At 41.8% G+C, this 18042-nt stretch overlaps 1 protein-coding gene and 1 long non-coding RNA gene across 3 annotated transcripts; one reads left to right on the top strand and one right to left on the bottom strand.

Annotated features, from left to right (window-relative positions):
- Positions 1–58: 58 nt before the first annotated feature.
- irak4 (interleukin-1 receptor-associated kinase 4) lies at positions 59–14652 on the bottom strand. Of its 2 annotated transcripts, XM_042109389.1 has the most exons (12): positions 14641–14652; positions 4384–4718; positions 4140–4285; positions 3931–4038; positions 3585–3745; positions 3415–3479; positions 3094–3208; positions 2884–2993; positions 1530–1716; positions 1182–1244; positions 932–1090; positions 59–200 (listed from the first exon to the last, which is right to left on the bottom strand). In XM_042109389.1, the coding sequence occupies exons 2-12, from the start codon at positions 4548–4550 to the stop codon at positions 162–164; spliced, it is 1320 nt and encodes a 439-aa protein (XP_041965323.1). In that variant the 5' UTR covers positions 4551–4718; positions 14641–14652; the 3' UTR covers positions 59–161. The 2 variants fall into 2 exon arrangements, with proteins under 2 accessions (XP_041965323.1, XP_041965324.1); XM_042109390.1 differs by lacking the exon at positions 59–200 and having other exon boundaries at positions 237–1090.
- LOC121723587 lies at positions 4917–9045 on the top strand. The gene is made up of 4 exons (XR_006034982.1): positions 4917–5380; positions 6352–6469; positions 6561–6629; positions 7348–9045. It is a non-coding gene; the product is annotated as an uncharacterized LOC121723587 (long non-coding RNA).
- Positions 14653–18042: the final 3390 nt, after the last annotated feature.

Below are 18042 nucleotides of genomic sequence, written 5' to 3'. Positions count from 1 at the left end.
CTCACTCACATAAAGCACATTCTCAAATAAAATGTCATTAATGACGTAACAACGACAATTGAAACCATATATTTGTTTATTTACAAACTGAAGGTGCCACCAACACCATGGCCGGTTACATTACACCACTTGATGTATATTTTTAGTTCTTGCTGGCTTTGTCAGTCCACAATGACATCATCCTTCAGCACTCTCAACACCTGCAAAAAGAGGTGTGATTTTGTAAAGAATAAACAGTGACTTGCACATAACAGTCAACAAAACAATGTCTGGGCAAGTAGTCTGGGCATCCAGCTAGATGCGCTGATACATCTCAAGTTGCATCGCCTTGCTCTGGGGCAAAATAAAGCTGTAGCAGCTGAATAACTTCTGCTCAAATGGCTAGCTCAAGGGCACAGTGCAAGCAACTGAGCTCTGAAGACTCCCAAACATTCTCAGATGGGAGGAGTGTTGAATAAACATCAAATTCGAGTAGGTCTGAGGGGGGGTAGTATTACAGCAATATGCACATCACTATGGCTCTGGAGTTAGTATAGTAAAGAAGAGCAGGGAGCCTTCATACATTCTGACATTCTACTGAACATCTTTTAACATTTAACAAACTGATATGAGGGGTGTGGTGCGGAATGAGTGTGATCATTGGGGGATATTCCAAGTACATGGTTTAGTAACCTGGGTAAGTTAACTCAGAGTAAGTGGTATACCTCCTAACAGAAGAGCTGTTTGGCTTCATTCGCCTAACAAAACAATGCCATAGGGTCTTCTTGTAGGAGGTTTACCACTTTCTCGGAGTTAACTTACCCAGGTTTATCACTAAACCATGTACTTGGAATACCCCCTGGTCTTACTGACTATTTGGTTTGCTGAGGCCTGCTACATGTCTTGCTAGGGTTGTTCAGGAGGTTGTGATTTTGAACAGTAACTCCATTACCTCTTCCATGCTTGGTCGCTTGCCCTTCTTATCATTAAGACAGTGGCAAGCCAGGCCAAATATCTTCTCCACCGAGGAGAGGTCCACAGAGTCCATTTTCTTATCTACCAGGTCTTCCAGTTCCATCTCCTCATCTTCAATCTCATCTTTCACCTCCATCTGTGAGGATGCCATCAACAGAGATAATGCAGAATACTGCACAGCTAAATTAACTAAAGAATATGTGTCATTGTTGAAATTGGAAACTTACTAGAAATTTAGGTTTTCGTTCCTCATCAACTGGTGGAAGTCCAGATATTATTTCCAGCAACACCTTTGCCAAAGCAAATAAAATTATTGTAAAACTGTACAATCAGTACAAGTCTCATGGAGAATAAACTACCAGCATATACAGTAATTATTATTATTTGTATTATTAACATTAGTTTTAGTTCATTGGTGAAGCACATTGGGACAACCCTGTTGTGTTAACTATGCTATAAAAATAAATTTGACTTGACTTAAGGTCTGTGGCCATTTTTCTAGTGATGGAAAAGTCACTTTAAGGGACACATAGTTGTGTTTCTACACGGTCAAAGAGAAGGCAAGGAAGGAATACCACTCCAAAGCTGTAGATGTCTGATTTAGGAGTGATCTCTCCCCTCAGGGCCTCGGGTGCCATGTAGGCTGTAGTCCCGACCACCTTCTCGGTCATCACTGTGGTGGATGTGCGCTTTGCTGAGGCTCGTGTCAGCCCAAAGTCGCTAATTTTTGACACAAGTTTTTCATCCAGCAAAATATTTGCACTGCCAAAATAATAATAAAAATAAAAAAAAATACAAAAACATTAAATGGAAAAAAGAATACATTCATTTAGAATGTTTAATATGTTTTACTTTATTATATATTCAGTTTAAAGCCCACCACACACGGGCGGAGATGCGACAGACAAACGAGACGGTGGAATTCTGTAATAGCTTTACTACACACACTGCTGTTGCACCATTCACTTCAATAGATTCTATTCCATTTTGCCGGTCACCTGCCATAAATCGCCGCCGGCCGTGTGCGTAGGCCTTGAGACTTATTCACCATCATGTTATTTTCTCTATTTAAGATAGCATAATGGTATAGCAACACTGACAAAAAAAAAATGTATAAAAAAATCCACAGCCTATAGACCATTGAAAAACTGCTCAACCACCAAGGCCAGAACCAATCCCTTCCATCCCCCTCCAGATTCCCTGGCAGCCAGAAGAACCAGAGGATGCAAATTTAGATCTGGACTTCACAACCGAGTGCAGCACTCAGGAGTTGGCCAATGGACAGACTGTCTATGAAATTTTGTCCCCAGTCAAAAACGCTGGCAAAGAGATCCCGGGGCTATGGAGGGTTTCTGGGCACAACGTGGATGGCATAGTATATCACTCTGTGATTGTTAAGATCACGGAGAAGAAATAGAGGCCGGAGAAGCATTCCTTCAGCATGCAGCACTATGCCGCCAACAAAAGAAAGGCTGATGATGATAACGGCCAAGGCGAGGAGCCTCCTTCCAAGAAGAGACCGATACACTTTTAAAATAGATACCATACTTTTCAATACCATGCTATTGAGTGTGGAATGTAAATAAAACCTTATTTGTTTCCAATTTCACATATTTTTTTGCACCCAAGGCTTCAAATAAATTATTTTACATCCAACTAAATGGTCATATGAAAGTTAGATTTAAATAACTTTAAATATGGTTTAGGCAATAATGTCAATAGTTTTACACTGAATATTGAGTCATATTTAGATAGGCCTGTTAAAGTTTAGTTAGCTAATGCAGAGTCCTGCATTAGTGCTGAAACGGTTTCTAAGGAAGATAATCTGTAAATAATGTTGCCACCAGCTGGTTATCTTGACTGAAGCACATAAATATGCTTTCTTACATACACCTACTTTAAATAGTAAGATTGAAAGTGAAGAGAGACCTTTTGACATCTCTGTGCACATGATGATTGCTGTGTAGATATTCCAGGCCTTTTGCTGTTCCCACAGCAATTATATATCTTCTATGCCATGAGAGAGGCGGGGTGTTATCCTTAAAAAAAAAACACAAACACACATATTAGTTCAAAGCCAGATTGTGAATATACCACATTATATCACCTGGTTTCCCTGAAAAATGGTGGTTTGCTTACCAAGCAGGCCAAACGATCCAGCAATGATCCATTAGGCATGTATGCATACACTAAACAGGGATGTTCCGTATCACATGAAAATCCAACCATGTTTACCAGATTCTCATGCTCTAACCTATAGAATTACAAACATACACTATATATCAAGCTTTGCTTTCCACCCTTCAAAAGCAAAAAAGGCTATACGTATTAAAGTAACTGAGAGGCAATTTCATGATCTCCTTTGGTTTCCATTTCTAGAACATTTCTATTTCTGAACATTACAAATCACATTAAAGGTGATGTCTCCAGTTCCAAGACAATACATTCTAGTTGCCTTACACCATTAGAGTTTGAATCTCCTGATTAAACTGAATCTGGAGCTCATCTGGGGAGATGTCATCCATCTGAATGAAACAGGAATGGGTCAGGAGGAAGAAATAAATAAGTAAATGTCAGTCAAACATCATCCAACTACAAAGTTCGTAATAATACAATAGACTAACACTTACCATGTTGAGTTTCTTCACAGCCACATGTGTGTTGTTTAAGCAACCTTTGTAGACAATACCAAAGCCCCCCTCCCCAAGTTTATTTCCTCCCATGGATGTTGGGCGGTCATCCCAGTTCCCTGTGATTTTCATGAGCTCATGGTAGGAGAACCTAGAGAAACCTGAGGGAGAGGAACCTGCTGTTACTATTATGCTGACAAAACTTTGATACAACCTAACATGAAAACAGCTATGAAACAATCAAACATATTCAATCATTTTCATACTTCAGTAGAAACTAGATGATTAATGCTTACTCTCTGATGTGTTCCTAATAAATCTGCTAAAATGTCACATCATGAGTTACCTGGATCAACAGATTCCTCTGGCCTAGGCTTACTTTCCAGAGCCACTGTTTTTTGGCATAGGCCTACAAGACCAGTCACTGCTTCAACTGGCCTACTACTAACCACATCTATGAAAACAGAAAAGAAAATAGTCAACTAAAAACAAAAATCTCAGTAGCCTATACCGACAATAATAATCTACTTCATGGCGCCACACTGGCAAACTCACCAGGAAGAAGAAGATCAGCTGGAGCAAATAACTTGTGCTTCACTAATAGATCCACCAATTCACCTACAGTCGCGTTGGCTGTGCCCCAGTCGTAGAGTAGTTCTACTGTTGGGCTTTTCCCTTTTGCCATCAGTCCCTCGAACCTCCTGTAGAGGCACAGAATAGTTCACAGTAGGCCATATGCGATGGAGACTAAACATTGATGAAATCTAGTGGGCAGAATGCGTATACCATTAGAACTTACCTGAAGTGTAACTGTGTGTACCTCGGCTGGCCCGTGGATTTGTTTTGTATGTCGACGAGAATCCTCTTCCATGTGTCGAGAGGGTCCAAAAAATCTGCCAGTTTACGATGCGTGCCATGATTGAGATTCCGAAGAAATGTTGACGGTGTTATATCACTGTTGCTCATCTTCACGGCATCAAAATCTTTTTTCTGCTAAAAGCCTATTATTTGAACAATTAGGCGATGTAACTGCACTGTTATGCTAAAACTGAACAAAATACTTTGTAACATTAGGCTACGTTCTAAGTCATACTAACCTACTTAAAAACATAGTTTGTGCCTGGCATAGCCTACCTACCTACGCATGTCACGGTGATTTTTTTTAATTTTCCTGTATTTTATGAGTTTGTTTTTAGTCAGTCTAGAAGTCAGAATGAAACTTGGGGTTTCCGTTATGAAGCAACTTCCTTAAAACATTAACCCTTTTCACGCTAACCTGTCTGTAGTTTGATGGATTTTAAATGAAAGGGATAGCCTACATTATAACAAGGAAGTAACATTTCCTGGTTTTACTGCAATATTATTCGTTGACTTGCGGGGGCGCACGTGTCTGTAATTCTACTTATTTGGGCATGCAGGCCGTATGGGGTAGGACTGCACTTCATGTCCAAAATCGAAATGGCAATAAGGCCTAGCACTGGCCTACACACAGATTCTTGGTAACCAGATTGGAAGACCCACAGGAAGGATTGTTAAATCTTAAATTGAATGAGTAGCCTAGGCTAAGTTACCTTCTGAAATTTGTGTGTGTGTTTTTGTTTCTTATTTTATAATAATGTAATAATAATAGCTGTTTTATTGATTTAGAAAAATACTGCAGTTCATCATCTGTCCCTCATGCCTCTGTTATTCCCCCATTGCCCTAGCAGGACTACAGGTGCATCATGTAAAGTAGCTGAAGAAAGTCATAGTGAAGAAGGACCCCTTGTGGTTAAGATATGAACATGCATGCTATGGTATTAAATGATCACTCATCTTCTATATCTTTATGGTATAATTTGTGATTGTAATGCAGTGCAATGCATTGTCAAATTCAGGTAAATTCTCACTTTCTCCTCACTGCCCATAACCAAATGTTATGTATGTAACCAAAAAAAGCTCTGGTGTTTTTACCATAGACTCTATATATACCAAGGTTTCTTCCTTGGTAAGGGAGTTTTTCCTTGCCCCTGTTGCTCTTGGGTGCTCCTTGTTGGTGCCCCCCACCCAATCCCAATCCTCCCCCACCTTTTTTATGCAGCCCTTGCCACTTAATCTACTAAACCCCTCTTCTACTGCACTTTTTACCCCCCCCCCCCCCCATTAATGCACAAATAGGCTGACACCAGACATAATTTCACTGCATTTCTTACTTCCAGTAACTATATGCATGTGACAATAAACTTCCTTGTATCCTTGTATCCTTGTATACAGTCTATGGTTTTTACACATTCCTGGCTCTGGAATGGGAACCATAGTGACTCAACAATCAATACACTAATTCAGCCAATTAACAACAAGGGGCACTGGTGCTCTTATGTTATTGAAGGGAGAGTATATTAGATCAGTTGACAACAATCTCGGCAGAATCAAGGACTATGCCTTTAATTTCACTCTATCATTTACCAAGTTTCTTGCTTTGGTAATAGTAACAGGAATGTGTGTGTCAGATCTCCAGCATGTGACTCCTCCAAGTCAAAGGATACAGCAACCACCTTTGCTCTCTCTCTCTCTCTCTCTCTCTCTCTCTCTCTCTCTCTCTCTCTCTCTCTCTCTCTCTCTCTCTCTCTCTGTATGTGTGTGTGTGTGTTTCTGTCTGTTTGTCTGCCTGTGTGCCTGATAGTGACATGATTTTGTTCATAATCATACAGCTTTATCTATTTTCTTTCATTCTCTAATACAGTAACTGTCACCAAAATGACAAAATAATTTTCTATTGTTTTTTTAGATTGAAAAAAGAGCTTCAAAATGTGGTCTGTATTTATCATCACTGCTAATGAAGAAAACAGATCTCTTGAAAACAGGTGTCTTGGCAGCCCTAGGTAGCCCTGAAGTACAGCTTGGACGTGAGCAAAGCTAATTAATCATACTTTGTCTTTATCAGGAGTACTCAATGTGTTTATAGGGCCAGCTCAATTCTGTTTTCCTTATGTGTAGGGTTCAGAGTTGCAGGCAGGGATGAGAGATTGGTTCCACATGCTGACCTGGGCCAACCAGAGAAAAGCAGTGAGTATTGTGTGTTGACCACCCCTTTATGGATGGAAGCAATCACGCGGTGTCCTGGCTCCTTGAGTCCTGGTGCCAGCCACTGGCTCCCTGAACTCAGCAGACACTTGATCAAGTTCAGGCCACACAAGAGCATGACCTCAGTCTGCCTGAATCGAGCAATTGAAAACATATTGCCACGCAACAGAGCCACTCCATGTGATTTGTAGGGTCTGTCAAGGGGTTTCCCAGTGAACTTCAGCATGGCATCATACCGATTCATGTGAGGTCTGCCCCTAGGTCCCATTTGGGAAGGACCTACATGCTTTCCAGACACATTTATTTTACAAAGGAATGGGGAAGCATGATGATCATATTCAAATTCCAATGACCTCAAATTTGTAAACAAAGAAATCATGTTTATTTTATGTAAAACATAGTTAATTAGAACCATCAGTGACAGAGGAGACAAACAAAAATGCTTCCAAATGCACTTGAGAGATGTTCTCGCCCAAGCGCAATGTTTATGAGTGCTTGGTTCTGGCTTTGTTTACCTCACTGTAATTCCACTTTTGTAGGAATTCATGGATTTAAATTAAATCCATGAAATACAATGAGAGAAACAGCCAAGTAGAGGAGAGAGCGAGAGAGGTTTTTCCGTGCAGCCAGGTATCAAGTTTACAGTAAATGTATCACAATATGGAGCCTGGTTTCTTCAAAGGTGTTTCTTGTTCGACAGGACCGTGCAGCTGATGGACTACCCCTAGATTAGCACTCCCTTTGTTGAGCAGCGTTAACACCTGCAGAAGGGTGCCTTTGAAGTCCCTACACGTTTCAATAACTTCGGAGACTATGTCACGTCACCACCTTTTCCTAACTCTGTGTAGAACTCCGAAAACCTAAACATGTGAAAGAGAAATGGAATCAAAATAGAAGGAGAGTCAGATTTTCATACTATGGTGAGGGTGACTAGAGGAGGTGAGTTGAGATGAAGGAGAGATGAACAGAAGAGAAGATTAAAGAAAAAAGGCCAGACAGCTCAAAGTGTGTGGAAGACGGGGGAAAAAGAAAACGAGCACGCACAAAGAAAGTCGGGGCGTCCCCACAGAGAGCACAGCGCCGCCGGCCAGACCTAAGGGTCCGAGAGAAAGATGCAGGGAGACGGACTGAGAGAAACGGAAACAGAGACAGACAGAGAGTAAAAGAGGAGAGGAAGAGCGCGAGGGGTTGGGAGGAAGCCCCCTGCCGATGTGGAACAAGAGCTGGGGAGAGAGGTGCCAGAACTGGTTAAATCACAAGACCAGGGGTGAAAGAAATCAAACGGTCTGCACAGGAAATAGTCAAAACAAGTCATGTGACTGGGCCGAGTCACTGTTGGAAAACAGGGCAGATGTGTCGGCAGAGGGCTACGAAGGACCCCGGCAGAGGTTGCTAGGCTACCAACATGAGAACACACATTTGTCACGTATGCCGGCCTTGTGATATGAGGCCTTCTCTCTGCTCCAGTCGCCTCTGGGAGCATACCATGCTTACAGAACACTTGCATTAAGGAAGTACTCCTTCACGCTTCAGTAGTTTGACAGTGATGATACATGGACTTCAGTTTCTGTTGTGTCCATCAGCCTAGCTGCAAACAAGGGCTTGTCTGATGGGGCAACAGTTCATGTTGCTATGGCTTCTGAAGTCTCTGCAATTGTTCAGTTGGACCAGCTAAAAGTATGTTTGAATTCAAACAAACCCAATAAGAGTCAATCATGGAAAGTAGAAAGGCGTGAGGCAAACTTTGCAAACAATTTTAAGTCTCTTACCAAAGGGAGCCTTTTCTCTCTCTCTGCCCCCCCCCCCCCTACACTGTTTCACTGTTTTACCCTCAAAACCAAATCAGTTGATGTCATATTTTCTGTAGCATAATGCATATAATATGTGTGAAATATTTAACCAATGAAGGCCTGGGAGACACATATGAACACATGCTTTTCACATTATTAAGGGCTCCTTGCAATACCCAGAATTAACTGAAATTCAGCACATGGTGCCTTTAGTCACTATGCCCCCACTCACACTTTTAATTAGGCTTTTGAGGCTATTTAAGTAATTTAATTGTTTATTGTTTTTAATTATTATTTTATTAACTTCTTATTGTTTGTATTTTAATTTCCATCTTTTCATGTTTATCTATTTTAGCTTTGTTGTGTGGTCATCTCATGTTTGTTGTGTTATTCTCTTTCTTTTGGAGCACATTGAGTATGTGCATGAAATGTACTATTTAAATAAAGTTGACTTGTCTTGACATTGGTATCCCACAAAAATGTTTGATTTCCATTTGTTTGATATTGTCTATTCAGGTTAAAGGTACATCCAACGCCATGCAGAGTTACAAACCAAACAATATTTGTGTTAAATATGCGTGATTTAAACAGTGGAACAAAGACTTCTCCAAAAAATGCATCACCTCTGGCACAAGGCAGGGGAGCATTTCACCCTAATGTTCAAAGAGGGTATGCTTTCAGAATCCCTGAAAGCCTCTGTCGTCCAATGGTCACAACACTTTGTATATAAACTATTTGTCCAGTGTCCAGTCACAGTGTGAATTTGAGTTTTTCCCTCATCTTTGTGTGTGTACAAAAATATACCAGATGTACGGGGTCACTGATGACAAATCAAAGCATTCCAGAGCTTTATGGAATTTCTCTTCTGTTTTCTTTGAATTGCTATTATTTCAAATAAGTTGTAAATAATAAAAAATCCAAAACAAAGTTAAGGCCACCTTGGTTGATGTATTAAACATAGATTACATGTTGCAGTACCACAGAGAAAAGCAAATTTTGGTTTGTTTTTGTTTATGCATGTACCCTGATCCATGTGTTTGATATCATTCCGAAGGTTTATTGTTGCAATAAATCCCCATTTAACATACATTGTAAACAATTTATAACAGATCTTGCACAAATTAGCCTTTCTGTCAGGATCACGGCAGTTTTCATGACACTACCTAGAGGGCAGTACTCACTTGTAAAATAGAACAGACTGGAGATGGACTTTTCAAAAAGCAACATATTTATTATATGGGAAGGAAGGAAGGAAATTAAGGAGAAATGGCCAGCAAGGTGTGCTAACCTGAATATATTCGATAAGACAGAAATCCCCTGCCCCCTCCTCCACCAGGCCTATCACTTTCATACAAAGCCTTTATCCCACATCTGTCTATTAAAGTAGTTGCTTCATGAATTATGACCCTTTTGGTGATAAGCAAAAAAACGTTCATAGAACTGGAATATGCATAGAGACCCTGTGTCAGGATATGGCTGTCAAAGTCACCCAGTGCAGTGTCTGTCACAGGCCCTTTGTGACCTTATAGTATATCCTGAATTCATTCCCATTGAGTCACCTCTTGTGGTTTTGAGTTCAAAGGGGGGAACGCGACCCTGGAGAGCAGAGGGCCTCGAGGCGGCCATTGAGAGGGGAGGTCGGTCTCGGACCCTCGGTGGGCACTGGGGAAGTGCTGACGGTGCACAGTCAGGGCAAAACCCAAACCCACCTCGGTGTTGAAACCCACCCCGACCTCAAAATGTAATCACAGATCGAGCTTCATGCCACCATAAACATAAACAACATACACGGCCCTGCCTGACGGAACGACGACAGGGGAATTATCCCAGTAGCATTAACATGTCCCTCAGACACGTAATCGAGACATGATTAATGAATGTGCGCCTTAAAGACATTTGTCTTTTTGTTTAACTTTAGGGGGAAATGGCAAGTTGGAATGTGCTGGCAGAGCTCAACATATTGCTTAACACACAATAATGTCTGACAATGTCAACTGCAGAGAATGGGAGCTTTCAGCCAACATTGGGTGAAAGTAAGTTAGCCTCGAGCTAATGGCTGAGGAGCTGTGCATTATTCCAATTCCTCCCGCTGCTCTTGTGTGAGTTCCGACCCCAGAGCAGGCACCATCCTGAGAGTAGCGTGTGCACCATCTGTTTGTTGACTCGTGCTTGCCCTTCCTCTCCGGGTCCCCCTGTTTACCCCATCAGCACACTGGGCTCTGAGACTTAAGCTTGTCAGGGCTTTGAACGGCAAGCATGGTTGACATCTCATGGACATCCACAGACACAGTGATTACAGGATGATGCAGAAGACGCGTGACTAATGGAATATGACCCTCCTCATCAGACTTGCTGGACTTCATTTCATCATTTTTCATTTCATTTCAATCATTTGCATTGGCAACCAAAAAATATGTATGTATGAAGTTTGAGTGGGTTGCACATAAATGTCTATTGAATATGTCTGCACCAGTAGGGCAACTCCTATTAATACAGGCAGTGCATTTGCCAAAGGCAAAAGGGCCTCCCTTTGTCCTCCCAATATCAACTCCCAACCAACAAGCACTCAAACCAAGTGCATTGTGGGAGGAGGAGAGTTTATGGCAAAGAGGGACTGGTCTCTCTGGGCTCTCTTTGTGGAGCGCTCTCCAATGCGGACGTGACAGGATATGGATGCAGGCATAATCCATGGGAAATCTGGGGGGGGGGGGGGGGTGCTTGGGCCAATAGCGACCCCTGATCATTCAAAAGGTCTTCTGATCTTCTTAAGCAAATCATTGATGGTGCACAACCCCTACGAGTGATGCCTTTCTCCGCAAAGGCCGGGGGTGAAAGAGGGGCCAGTGTGCCCCTTTGACATCCCAGCGGGGTTTCTGTAATCCAGCACTTGTCAATAGTAATCCCAATTTCCAGAAGTTCCCTCAGGGAGGCCCAGCACAGGACTGCATCGCCTTTCTAGAATAACACACAATATTACCGAGATGCAAGCAAAGGAGTTACGATGTTTTTTCTTTTCTTTTCTTTTCCTATTAAGAAGAGAGAGTGTACAGAGATGGACGTAAACATGTACTCTGAACTAACACACACACACACACACACACAGTCACAGTCACACATCACTCAAGTTTAGGTTTATACTCAACAGGTCTGTTTTAGCTCACTGTGATGAGGTCTGATGCTGACTGGGCTATTTTTGCTCCCTGGCCAACTGTACCTGACCAACACTGAGAGCAAACACAAAGTGCCTCGTTTTGACTCTGGGAAGCTTTTTATGAAGAAATATGGCTCGTTTGGAGTTGATTCTAAATGGTTTGCATAGCTAAGTAAATTCTGTGAGATATAATGCTGATTTGTGGAAGTTGGAACTCTTTGAAATGCCTGCCTTAGGTATATACAACTAGGTTTAATGCATGTGCAGCCTCAGCAGATCCAAGAGTCTGTGTAGTCCAGCCCACTTGGCATCGCAAGTCGCGGCTGCACATGCAGCACTCATTGACTTATAAACAACGAAGCCTGGAGTTTATGTTATCATCCCATCATTATACAGGAATTACCTTTTAAACTGTCAAATATACAGCAAGATAGATACATCATCTGTAGATATATTTGGCAATAGTATTTGTGCTGTCTATCACATATAGACCTTCTACAAGTTTACGGCTTGAACTTGGGATGTAATCTGGAAACTCTTAGTACCTCACTTGGAGAAAAGTGTGAAATCACAGATTTTTTTAAGCCATTCAATAAATTTAGGTTGTAAGTTTGGGTGACAAGATCAAAAAAGACGCCTGCTGTGAGAAAGTAGTGTTCATGTTAAGGTTGTCTGGGTCACTTAATTTCACTGTTGGCTAGAAACATTTCAGACACCACATAGCTAAAAAAATAAGATGGTCTCTAGACCGTGACGAAGGCCACAACATTCTTGTGAGGGAAATGTCAGACTAGTATGCACATAATAGGACAATTACAAAAAAGGGTACTCACCATGTTACTTCAAAGTCACATCATAGTGGAGGACTGTCCTAATCTCCCTCCAGAGCTGAGCCAAACAGAAACACAACAGGCTATGTAAGAAAAAAAAATGATATACCAGCATTTACTGTATACTTGCTTTATTTGTGAGGCTTTAACAGAGTTGAATGTTGACAATGTTGACTTTATCCTAGTTGCAATCTTTGCTACAGCTTCTCGTTGTCATTTCAATTGTGCTACTCTGAAAAGAACCTGGGCACTTTTGTGGCCCCCTTGAATAACTATCCCTGGGAGAATTGAACAGGTTGTGTCTGAGGCCCTAGGCAGGTTCTGCGATCAGACCATCAAAGCACATCAAAACTCTTTTTTCCCTAAGTCTCTTTAATACAATATGATGAGCCCTAAACAGACAGTAGACAAAAAGTGGAAGGTAGGGATTTTTCCTCTGCTAACAATGCACCCTTTTCCTGCTTTGTTGATGCCTAACTTTCTCCTGAGAACCAGTAGGAGCATGTAAATGGATTGAAAGGCTTTGTAGAGTGTGCTATGGGAATTAACAAAGCCTAAGTGATTTGGGTAAACATGATAAGTTGTCTTACTAGAGTCTCACTAGAGTACAGTAGAACTGCGAATTTACAGCAACTGCTGTTTTCAAATGAAGTGTGAGCACAATAAAGACTCTCCTAGCAAGAGTAAACAGACAAAAATAGCCATGTGAAGAGTAAGTCAGCTTCATGGCTCGCATTCGGCCGTGCTTTCCTCACCGGCTGGTGCACTAATCTCACCTAATGAGGAAAATGATCCAGACAAACAGCCGTTTACTCGACTGTCATACATTAGCTCACCCCTCACAATGGCAGCCATTCTCTGCAAGACCAGGGGATGGTTCCTTGCCAGTTTGTTCACAACTCTCTGAAGACTGATTAGGCACAGTTGTTGGCCGGCCATTGGTGTTGAATAGCTTTCTCACTGTGTGGTACTTTGCTAAAACCTCCCTTTGACATTGCTGGTAAGAGCAAACACAATGCTTCCCTCTGGGCCCAAAGAACTGACCAATGCATCTTTGGTAAAAAAAAAAAACCTGAAACAACTACATCTTGTGTGGTTCCATGAAGAATCGTTTCGTTTGTTTGTGCGTGTTAGGAGTCTGATGGCTGAGTCATTATTAATTCAGGTTCTTAGCCTTAGACACACCCAAGGGTGATGGAGTGTAAACCGGTAAAGACCAGAATTACAGCAAATCGGATAGCTCAAAGCACTCGGGTGAGAGCACCCCTGCTGGGGTGGCGGTGGATTAAGTGGTCAGTGTTCTTCAGGACCATTAGGAGCATGAATGGTTGATGTGTGGGTGGTACTGTATTGCACACTGATAAAAGGGCCTCCGCTCTTTGAGATTGTCATCTTCCAATAAAAATTGACCTGGGAAGACAGCAGTCTTGGATGAATAGAATTTAGAGGAAGATTGATAAAAAATAAAACACAAATAAGCAACAGAGTGCTAGGAACTCTTAGATCTTTCTTTCTTGTATAGCCGACTGCTTCTTATGTGGCTGAAGTGGATTTGATACTTTTGCTGCATTTACTTACTAAACACACATTGAATGCTTCTCACATGAGTTAACTTGTTTTTTTTTTACTTGATATGCTTATCAATTCTGATATGGAGAAGAAAAGTAGGAGATATCAAAACCATTTTTGTTCTTTCTCAAAAGTTTCCATGTGAGCAGTCTAAAATGGCATAAAAGTATGCATCCAAATTATTGGGCTGGATGCTTTTAAGCTCAATCACCATCTTTGGAATGGAGAGATGATTGCTCCACACTATAATTGAAGAGTACATCAAAAGGAAGTCAATGGTGGACCCAGAAGTGTCAGACCAGGATACAGACAGCACAGCAAACACGGTTGCAGGACTTCTGGGAAGTGTGCATAGGCTGAGCAGATTATAGGTCTAACATTACCATTACAAAAGCCTCAGGAGGGGGAAAGGTATACAATTAGTTTTTGCTTGACCATGTTGAAGTGCAGAGACCAGCAGGAATGGGACCATATGCAATTCAAACCAGTGTAGTTTCACATTCTGATGGTTTTAGGTTTTTGGTTCGCTAATGTAGCATTAATGTGATATATTCTTTTTTATTTTATGCTCAACATTCATTAATATATCAGTCACTTGAGAAGAATTACATATTGCATATTGTCCTTTGAATGCATTCATGGATATGCCGTACTCATTTCATTTTATTGCTATCATACTCCAAACATCTGTATGAACTAGCTCTGTATATGAGTTGGGCTTTAGGAGCAGCCATGGCCTACTGGTTAGCGCTTCAGACTTGTAGCCGGAGGGTTGCCGGTTCGAACCCTGACCAGTAGGCACGGCTGAAGTTCCCTTGAGCAAGGCACCTACCCATTACTGCTCCCCGAGCGCCGCTGTTTTATGCAGGCAGCTCACTGCGCTGGGATTAGTGTGTGCTTCACTTCACTGTGTGTTCACTGTGTGCTGAGTGTGTTTCACTAATTCACGGATTGGGATAAATGCAGAGACCAAATTTCCCTCATGGAATCAAAAGAGTATATATACTTATACTTTGCTCATTGTACTGAGGCAGACTGCCATTACAGTATGTTTGTGTAGGATAGGACGGGATCATTCCATCCATACATCATGCTGCTAATCAGGTCTACATCCTGTGTCAGGTAAGGACTTTGGCAAAGTGTATATTATTACATTTATTACATATTATTACATTACATATATTACATTTTGCAGTTTAGCCTTGATAAGTAATAGTACTTATAATAAGTAATGTATTATGTAAGGGATAACGGCCGCCGAGGTGTCCTGTTATACGGAATTAATGGACGAGGGCGAGGGGCAAAGAACTCCCCGACACGCAGCGGAGGGGAGTTGCCTCCGCCCCGAGTCCATTAATTCCGTATAACTGGACACACCTCGAAGGCCGTTATCCTGCTTATCACCCGGTTGCCACTGTAAAGCAAAGGAAACACGCGGTTCCGTTTAAAAAGAAGCTCACTAGTTCAGCTTGTTGGACAACTTTCGTTGGCCCTATAACAGTGATAGCATGGACAGTTAGCTTGTTTACAGTTGATTCCATTGTTGAGAAGCCTGCAACCGTCGTCCTATGGTTGTTATAGTTACCATTCATAAGCATTGATATGGAACGGTGTCCTGTTATTCAGAATTAATAGCCAACCCACCAGCCAATCAGAAAAGAGTATTTCTTCTCTCCGGGTGATAAGCTTATATAAAATATGTTTATGCATTTATATATCAGATAACATGATAGATAGATAGAACATAGTTGTTCGATGTTCAAATAGACTTAAATACACATATGGGCCTTGATCTGGCAAACACTTCTGACAAAAGTTTAAGTGTAGCACAGACATGCCCTCTCCTTATCCGTGCTTGTTTGGTCAGGTCACAAGTTGTTTACTCAATGGCCCCAGGTTAACTTCAAAGAAGAATATACCGACCTGCTGTCTTTCACAAATTGATCACCTTTTCTCGAAACCTAACAAACAAGGTTATTGGTCTTGTCAAGAGGGAGACTCCAGACAGATCTCTCTCTCTGTCTCTCTCTCAAACACACACACACACAAACACACACACACACACACAGACACACACACACACACACACAAACACACACACACACACACACACACACACACACACACACACACACACACACAGACACAGACAGACACACACACACACACACACACACACACACACACACACACACACACACACACAGAGAGACACTGATCCGTCTCTACACTTCCCTGCTCTTCCCTCTGTCCAGAGCCCCAGGCTGCGCCCCATTTCTTATTGTTGCAGTAAAAGTGTGCAGATGTTATCAGCGGCGGCAGCATGAGTGTGGAGGGCCTCTATTTGCCGTCTACACTGTGGACGCCTCTCCTGGTCATTACACAGACAGCCATTCAAGGCGGCCAGCCAGATCAGGCCTGCTGATAAAGGGGGAAACGCTCCCTCCCCCCCGTCCTCCCATGCCAGCCAACTCCTCTGACCAGGTTCACCTTCCTAAAATGGGCAGTGTAGTCAATGTCCCCCTCTGTAAGGAATTAGAATAAGTGGACAGACTGTATTTTGGTTTATAGTTCACATCAGAATCACTGCTGTGCAAAGACGTTGGCGATTATGATAGCAACCCTGCAGTGTTTGTGATGTGTATCTACCTTGATATATCTAGTATTTGAGCATTTAAATCCCAATTAACCAGAAAGGGGACATAAATCCAGATTCTGTTGAACACCATTAAATAAGTTCTGAAATCAATAAACTAGGTGACATCACAGCTAACCCAAGGATGGAGAAAAGACGTAAATATTATACGACAAGAATGTTGTTACAGCTGTAGTAAAATATGAGGTTCGTCTCATTTGGAAGTTTCATGACGTGTGCTAGGTTGTACATTTGAGAGCATCAGTGGTAGCCTACCATCTCCCACCCCCCAGGAAATCCAACGCCATCGGATGGAATTCCCCTCTCATCTAAGTCCAATAATTACTCTTCATTGGATGTCAAAACAGTTTCCATTCTCATCTCTGCCTCCCTTTGATGACAGCAAGTGTATCATGTAAACATACTGCAAAAGTGCCTTTGTTCCATTATTTGACCTGTCAAAATTCATAGCTACACTGTCTACACAGTCAGTCCTCACTCCCCAGTAATGTTCTCATTGCAGCTCAAAGGATAAGGAACTGTTGCTTGCCAGCTGCGCGGCTGCAATGTTTTTAAGTTCCAGCGCAATCAAGTATTGAACAATAGCATGTGCATGCTCTCAAAAACAACACATGCTTCAAGTTGACATAAATATTTTCCACTACTTGGCATTTATAATAACACACACAGACATGGAAAACAATGTTATTGGCAGAAAAGAGCAATATTACAACAACAAGCCGACACATTTTGTACCAATTAGTGTTCTATAGTAATAACTCAATTATTTATGTTCCTCCTGCTGGACTTAACAAATGGAAAACCTATCTGGCTTTATTATGCTAATTTGTCATTTATGTGTTTTGCTGTCTTCCGTCTCACATACCCCAAAAATGAAGTTTGTTATGCAGGCAAATACAATAATAGATCCAAAAATGTGCCACTTTTAAGATCTTTAAGCTAGTTAGAGAAGGAACGCACACTAACAACAGACAACAATGCCCTTGTCAACAGACAGACACCTATTGTGGCGGCAATTACAGCCTTGCCTTAATCTCCCCTCTCTTGGAGTCGAGTAAACGTGCACTTGTCAAATCATTTAGGCTGAGGTGGAGTAGGGGGCATCTAGAATTTCAAAAGGTGACTTGTTTCTGTAGTTATTGCCTGTGCCATGGGGCATCGCAGTGTTCCCTTAGTCTTGAAACTGAGCATTCCTTTGTCTGGCGTTTTGTCAGCGGTCCTTTCAGTTGGAGAGGTCACCGTGTGGAGGCGTAATTAAACGCGGGTTTAGGCATGAAGAAAAAAAAGGGAAACACAAAGAAGCTAAATCTTAGGGTGAAAGGCCAGTAGGGGCCAGTAGGGTTACTCACCGAGCAGCTCTCTGGGAGCTGTGGCCACTGCAAATGAGGAAATGATGCTG

The sequence above is a fragment of the Alosa sapidissima genome, chromosome 11 (genome assembly GCF_018492685.1).
Source record: "Alosa sapidissima isolate fAloSap1 chromosome 11, fAloSap1.pri, whole genome shotgun sequence".
NCBI lineage: Eukaryota > Metazoa > Chordata > Actinopteri > Clupeiformes > Clupeidae > Alosa > Alosa sapidissima.
The sequence above is the reverse complement of the archived record's forward strand: the minus strand, read 5'-3'. Positions and strand labels throughout refer to the sequence as shown.